We start from the raw sequence: 8,145 nt of genomic DNA, 5'->3' as shown, positions 1-8,145 counted from the left end.
TTTGAGTTTCTACACCTTAGAGAAAGTAAGACAGTGTATTACAGACAAAGAAGCATGAAAAAAGTCCACTATTGCAAAATAACTAAATGGCCATGCTGAAAACTACAAGAAAGAAAAAAAAAAGGTAAACAGGTGCATTATATTGCTCATAGGGATTTCAAGCTGCATTGATTAATTTCAGGTTTGGGACAATACCCTGTAGAAGTAGTTCTCATTTACAACTCATTCAAAAGCCCAAATTTCTATGTCTTGAATAATGAAGTCTTCTCTCTTAGAAAGTGTATGATTCCCAAATGTTTTGCATGAATGACTTCTTCCATGGTAGAGATCCCCATCGAGCCAAAGAGCAAATTCCCCACTGCAAGACATACAACATATTAAAGCAAAAGATTGAGGGAGTTAACATCAAACTTTTGAATGCATTTTTTCATTCAATAACTTAGAAACAAACAAACAAAAAAATCATAGAATAGAAATCCGCACAGGTACTTCCTAGTTGTTAATAAATTTAAAGCTGCAAAGATTTTTCTTCCTTATTTTAGGAATACTTTTTCTGAATATACCACAATGAAAAGTTAACCAGAATACTGCAGCTTTCATCCCCTTCAATTTGTATTAAGAAACTGGCATAATAGTAGTGACAAGAATGCAGAAAAAAGGGATGAGACATCATCAATTTCTGAAGATGCTGACATGTCTTGGGATAGCAAAATGTAAATTCAAGCCCCTTCTGGCTGTAGGTATTCCTCACATACATCACAATACATCAGAAACTTAAGTAACTTGTGTCCACCTGGAATATACCAGGACACATGTAGTTAGAGCACCTAATGTACGATAGCCTTGTGTGGTTGACACTTGGTGTCAACTACACTGATGACAGAAGTCCTTCCTAAGTCTACTAAACATTAGAAGTTAAGCATAAGACATACTAGATCATTCTCAAATGGTAACTTTTGAGCAATGAGATATCAAACTGAAATAAATTCTGAATTCTTTTTAAAGGTGCAAAGATGCACACAAACAGTTGAGATTCTTCCTAATGACAAATTATAACCCACCCTCCTCCACCAAAAGCAAGGGAATCCATGTCGCCTTTAATGAAGAACATGTTGTCTCCTGTCCATTTGAAAACCTAATGAAAAAAACAAACCAGAAATATTTTAATATTACAATATTACATATGTAAACTTTTCATTTAGGCATAAGGACAACCAAAAACCAATAAAGATGTTAGATGGTGATTTAATGAAGTTATAAAATGTATACAGAGAAGTTCTGGAAACAGTATATGCAGACACAGAAGTAGTACTACACTTTCCCTAAGTTTATACTATTTAAAATAACACCATTCTAAAGTAACTCTTCCTTGAACACTAATGCTTCTGCACAGTGAAAAATTAAAAAAAAAAATACACTTAACATAAAACCTTTAAAATGAAGTCATTTTCAACTTATCAGACAGAGATCTGGCACAATTTTAAATGCTAGAAAAATATCCAGAATAGCAGAGTCAGTTTCACTATGCACACACTACATTTACTGAACACCGATTCTGTGAAAAAGCTCATGATGGTATTTCCTATGCCAACTCCAAGAATTTTTCTGATTATTTACTCAAACTTATTCAGACAGTATCTTAAGAGATTAATGCACATCAGAGGCTGGGAAGGAAGAAGATCAATGCATACCAAGTTATAGCTTCTTACCTCAAAATCTGGAGAAAAAGTGAACAGAAAGGTCTCCCCAGTGCCATAAAATCCATCACTCACTTTAAATGGTTCAGATGCTAGTGCACCAAAAATCTGTATGAAAACATGAAAGAAAATACTTAAAGACTACAGAGCATCTGAGAATTTGTAATGATTGATAATAACAGATAAACAGATTAGGTTAGATTGAAATGTTTCCAGATTTTTAATTTAATACAGGAATATAAACCTTACATATTATCATGTTTCTGAGTGCATTGATTTACATTGTGGTACATAGCAGTACAAATGGAAGATAAGAGGATTTCCACTCACTAAGAAGTGAACATAAAAATCAAAGACAAAAACTAAATTTGGAAGTTCTAAGAAAGAATGTACATATTTAAAAACTTAAAATGTTCTGTTACTTCTTACGTACTTCCTCTTTCACTTCAGCTATAATACTTTCAGCAACTTCATAGCTATAACTGAGTTGTTATTCTTCGTGCAACTTACTCCTTTAAACCAAATAAGAAGCAACAGTTACCCTGTCTTACAGCAGAAACTGACTTAAACTAAAGCCTTTTTAGATAGTAAAAAAAATATGGTAATATTTAGCAATAAGAACAATCCAACAGTAGTCAAATGAATGTCTGAGGGCTGACCATTGGATTTTAAAATTTAAATACTACTGATTTCTTAGGCATGAGAATAACTGGAAAAGCACTTAACATAATTAGGCAAAAATCAAGTGCGCTTCAGAAAGCGCCAAATTAATATTTCTGTTGCTTGCAGGAAACTTGTTTCAACATCTGTGAGAGCAGAATAGAAGCGAACACCAATGCAGTCCAGTACCACTCTCATTTGTTTATTTTTTCATTTCCTGTTACATAAAGTTTGTGTTTTTTATTCACGTTACATAGCGAGCTTTAGAAAAGCAAAGCACTGAAGAGAGTGAGGCACTGAAGCTCATGTCCTGAACATATATATCTTATGTTCAGGATGTAAAACAAACTGTTTTCTTCTGCCCATCCTAAGAAGCTGCATAGTCACAGACAGGTTTTCCAAGCATTCCATTCCATACTGAGCTCTATAGTAGTCGTTAACAGATATGAAACAATATGAACAGGAACTCAAGGATTACATACAATTAACAAGCATCTAATTAAGAGTGCTTTAAAGTTGGCTTGACTTTTTGTTATCAGTTCAGAACAACTGCTGTTATAAACTTAATTTATTTCTCAGCAATTTTACATTGTCCAGGAAATCTTGTTCAGAACCTTTGTAATTCCAGTTGAAATAAACAGAAAGCCTAAAGCAATAATGTGTTCATTAAGAAACAAAAAATCCTCCTCCACTCAGTAACAGTCTTCCAACGGCCATTTATGAGACAATATTTCCTATTCTTTAGAAGACTATCAGAGATTCAGAGATAGTTTTCTTTGAAAGGTCCTGCTAATGCACATCAGACTGTGCCCTAAGTCTGACTGAGAGCAATCACGACATTTTCTGAATCCTTTCTCTTGAATCCATACACTAATCTCCTGCAATCAATGTAGACACCCCACTATTACGGAGTAGAAGAGAGATAATATTTACATGCTGAACTTCCTTAATGCAATAGCACCCAAAGAAGCCTCCTTAATGTTATTATTTTTTTTTTTTATTATTTTCAAGAATGTTGCTACATTGAATAGATTCCTTACCTTGGAGAATACTTGCAAACAATACTTACATGCTAAAAATAAGATTCTTTGTAGGAAGGCAAACAGTTTTAAACTTACTTGACAAGCAGATGAAATAAAGTATTAGTCAGCTAAGTGTACTCACTTTTCAAAGACATATATCAGTTTCAAATGCATTGTTAAACTCAGCCAGAAACCCTGAAGTTCCATGGAAAGAAGTACAAATTTCTGTATCTCTGAAGAAATTCTTTTTTTTTTTTTGCATTGCAAGAATGTGGAAGATGTTTCAATGCAAGCTCATAGAAGGACTAGCTCGATATTTCTTTGGTATAGATATTCATTTCACTGAACACAGAGTACAAGAAGTGTTTTGACAACTTCTGCATTTTTTCCCCAAAATTTTTCCCTAATAAGAAACCACCAGTTAGGTTTTCCTTTGAAAATCACCAGATTAGACCAAGACGAATGAATCCTTTAAATAATTTTCCCATTGCTTTCCAGAAGAATGCTTTTTGTTTTTTGTTTTTAAATTTGGTTTGGTTGTAGTGTATTCTATCTATTGCTGGAGTTCAGTAGAAACAACTACTCCGTATTTTAAGAAATCTAACCCAAGTTTACCTTTCTATATGTAATCACTAGAAAGTCTAGAAATTGACTGACTTATAAGAGATTGTTTCTAAAAAGCAAAATATAAGAGATTTCCTTATTGTTTTCGAGTGTATGGGATGGTAGATTGGAGCTTCAGAAATCTGAGTGTAATTTCTCTGTCAAAGACTCAGAAAAGTAAGTACCTCAAAGTGTACTTACTGTATGCAGGTATTTAAACTCAAAATATCTTTTACAATAAAGATCCATACTCAATTCAAATGAAAAAGACTGATTCATGAAGAGAACAAAAATAGGTTGCTGAAATAAAGAGAAGTCCATATTTGAGTAACTGGTACACGAAAATTTTTCCAGCAGCTTCACAGTAACAGGAGGAGATTGAACCATTTCAGTTATTTCTCATTTTATATGCAGCTTCAAACTATCACAGTCTCTGGATCTTAACATCTTCAACATTCAAGTTGAGATATTCATATATGGAAGATCATCTGAATAGTTTCAACAATAGGGGCAATATTCTGGTGACATGACATTTATCAGGAAAAGGACACTTTCCTTCTGGGCCAAATAAATGAGTACTTGGAATTAGATAGCTTGCAGAATTCACAAATTAATCTTGAGAAGCTAACAAGGGAGCAAGAAGAGAAGTAACCAAAAAAAGAAGTGCTTACAGGTCTGTTGAGATACTTAAAAGTCCTATTGAACAGTCTTTACCTTCAAAAGTAAAAGTAGTAAGAAATTCCCTTTTAAAGAATTTGAGCTGAAAAAAAATTTGACATTAGCAGAGATTTAGGAGTTTTTATTTTTATTTTTTTATTTTTATAAAGTATGGGATCCCTGAAACAAGAAACGGAAGGGAAAAAAAAATGTGAGTTGGGACTCAGATTAGAAAACATACCCTTTATTTACAGTTTTCAGACACCCTGAATGACATGAGGTGATATGAGCCCATGCTTCCTGAAAATAAAAACAGTGGTTACCAAAGCGGGACAGATAAGTAAAGGAAATGTTAGATTTTAGAGTGGTTCTGTCACTTCCATAAGAGAGCAGCAGACATTCAGAGAGAGTCAAAGTCTCATTCAGGCTGCCTGTAATGTTCATATTTTAATAGAATCTTCAAGAGAGTATGTCTGCTATTCAAATGGTGAGATGTAATCCACTTTTTCAAGTTTACACCACAGCCAGAGAATCAAGGAATATAACATTATGCAGCAAAGATCCTGAAGCCCTTATATGGGAGAGAGATTCTGTAGACACAGAAAGTATCAGGCAGTACTAGCAGTAGCTGGCAAAGACATTTCTACTCAACGTCTGGCATCAGAAGTTTTTGGAGACTATTTCTAATGCTTTAAGTATGTTATAAAAAAAATTTTTAAGAGTAAACTCAGTAACATTGTAAGACTCACAGTGAACTAGTAGAGTTAAAGTTACTTCCTATAAAAGAAGTATGTCAAAAAACTCGTTTCTTAGATAGTCATATTTTAAAAAGCCTCATAATAACAACTAGGAAGGAAGTCATCTCCCACATACTTCTTCCTCCTTTCCTTTATACTTCTCAGTTTTCTGCACAGGTCCCAGCTTCCATGAAAACATTTTCCTACCTGTCCATCACTGTCCTTGATAACCAACAACACAGGTGTATCTAATCCCAGCATAGTTCGATACAGAGTCTTCAAACTCATGCCATGCTTTGCAGTACTGTAGGCAAGAGTCCATGGATATCCAATGGTCCGCGGTGGAAGAGACTTTGTGAGCTGTTAACAACATATTGACAATCCTTTTACTCATTTTTACCATTTGTAAGAACATGCAATATGTAAATGAAGGCTGATTACATTCTTCTGAGCTACTACAAGCAGCCTTAACAGTTAGTTTAAAACGTCAGACAAACCGTAAAATTTCACACGTGCATTTTCTACCTCTAGTCTCAAGCAGGTTTCTTTCTCTACCACCACCAGTGATCCACAAGTGAAGAATAATTAATCAAACAAAGAACATGCTTGGTAAGGTCTCAAAGTTATCTAAAGACAGTAGAGAATTGTTCTTGCATAATAATACACGTCAGCACTGCATTACTAGTTCACTGAAGTCAACAGGTAGTAGATGCAGAATAGAGGATGCTTGCCCTCCTGTCCTCATATCTTTGAACACCATAAGCCCTGATCTAAACATTCACTAAATATATCCAACAGGATGACTTTAACTGGATAGTGAGAATTGCAATTATCACCAAGCTGGTGTCAAGGCACAATGAAATAAGAGCAAAGACACAGACTAGTGCTGGCATGATGTTGGCAAAGGATTATCCATGAACTGTGTTGCTTAGTCATTTGTATCAAATTCCTAAATTACTTTGTGTGTTTCACACTGCATCATAGCATTTCTGATAGTATATACAATACTTAAAAAACAAGCCAAAAAAACCCAAGCCTACATATATATCTACATATCTAAGTAAATACCTTTTCTATTTGCTCTGGCTGAAGTAATTCACTGGGATCACTAAGATTTGGCCGGAATGCCTCAGGCTCCAGGTCTGTTTTGATGTTTGTTGCCTGTTTTGAATTGATGTCTTCTCTTGTTGTTATCTAAAAATAACAAACGAAACAAACAAAACAAAACAAAAAAAACACAAGAAAGTAAGTATTCGCAATTCCACTAGAGGGAGGATACACCAGCAGATTTAAAATCATGCAGCTACCAGTTTACAGCTATGTAAATCCTTTGGAAGTTAAGAAATCCATTACTTTGGCCTGATCAAGACTTTTGCTGCTTTCAGTAGCAAGTCAGTATTCAATATATTAACACAAATTACATACACTAAGAAGAAAGCCATGGTTTCATGCTAAACAAAAAACAAACAAACTCAGATCGTTGAAGGACTTCAGATGCTTTTCTAGAGTAAAGACACACATGCTTGCATTTTAATTTCATCATATCACCCACTTTAAGTGTAATTTAAAATACTCAGACATAGAAAAGGAACTGAAACTTCAACCTAATTTCTCATTAGGTTCTGCATCAATACTTCCAGTGTACTTGTGGTAGAAATGTGGAAACTTTCACATATCTAATAGACTGCTGTTGGTTAACTTGAGTAAAGCATCTGAATAGATTCCTAGGAAGACTGCTGCTATATGAGGTGGAGTACTTATGGGAAAAAGAAGAAAAATTCATAGTAGAGAGAAGCGATGAGAAGAAAGTAGCAGGAATACTTATGCTGTATAATGATCTTTGGAGATCTGGGATAGACATTATCTAATGTTCCTGCAGTAGTTTAAAATAGCTGTCCTGTATATCTATCCTTTTCATCTATTGATTAACATTGACTGGAAGTGGCAGAAGGCCACAAAACTCATCAGATCACAGCAGCTTCTTACCTCAGCTCATTCATTAACACTTTGAAGCTGAAATGTCATGCATCAAGAAATAGACCAACTAAGAATCAAATAGATTTCCTTTTGTAAGTCTTGCTACAGAGATGGTTAAAACTTACTGTGGAGATAGTGAAGACTGACAAAAGGATAGGGCAGGAAGGTAAGGAAGTCAGCAACTCAAGCCACTGCAGCAAGACTTACTGATAAATCTCTCAAAGTTCCAAAAACAAACAAACAAAAAAAACCCCAAAAAACCTTAACAAGAATTTTAATACCTGAACCAAGTTTCACTGAAGGTCAGACTAAATTATTTGAAGCCTGAATTTCAAGGAAATACTTGCAACTTCCAAAACAATAACCAGTGTTTGCCATATAGCTCATATTAGAAACATACAGGACAGCAATGTTATTTCACATATTCATGGTTTTGTGTTTTTTGGTATTCCACATCATAACATCATGTAGTGCACTGGGAGTTAAAGTGTTAATGCTCCAATTCCAGGTACCTGTCCCTGTACGCTGTGGGAGTCTTGGGATCTGGCCCTTCTGGGTTAGGTGGTCTCTTACTGCCTTGCAGTGAGTGCTGGAGGGTGCTTTCCAAGCTGTTCCAAGCTTTTCAGGTTTGACTTGATCTCAGGAACTCTCTCTTCTATTTTATTTGACTTATTAGTCTCAATTTCAATAAGGTTGTATTATATTGTGTTATCTTGCGTTCTGATATCATAGTTAGTAAAATAAGTTTTTTAGTAAAATAAGGTTTCCTCCATAGATCGTTGCCACTGTGTT

The 8,145-nt window shown here is 34.7% G+C and overlaps 1 protein-coding gene across 1 annotated transcript in view; it reads right to left on the bottom strand.

Annotated features, from left to right (window-relative positions):
• Window positions 1-8,145, bottom strand: part of OXR1 (oxidation resistance 1) — a 12,782-nt gene continuing 4,637 nt past the window's right edge. Inside the window, exons 2-6 of the mRNA XM_010709237.1 lie at window positions 6,445-6,570; window positions 5,584-5,736; window positions 1,710-1,805; window positions 1,062-1,135; window positions 1-358 (exon numbers count right to left, since the gene is read on the bottom strand). Coding sequence (XP_010707539.1) covers window positions 223-358; window positions 1,062-1,135; window positions 1,710-1,805; window positions 5,584-5,736; window positions 6,445-6,570 — 585 coding nt within the window. The 3' untranslated portion in view covers window positions 1-222. The remainder of the gene's footprint in view (window positions 359-1,061; window positions 1,136-1,709; window positions 1,806-5,583; window positions 5,737-6,444; window positions 6,571-8,145) is intronic.

Source organism: Meleagris gallopavo, chromosome 3 (assembly GCF_000146605.3).
Source record: "Meleagris gallopavo isolate NT-WF06-2002-E0010 breed Aviagen turkey brand Nicholas breeding stock chromosome 3, Turkey_5.1, whole genome shotgun sequence".
NCBI classification, from domain to species: domain Eukaryota; kingdom Metazoa; phylum Chordata; class Aves; order Galliformes; family Phasianidae; genus Meleagris; species Meleagris gallopavo.
This window is presented reverse-complemented; position numbering and strand designations above follow the sequence as displayed.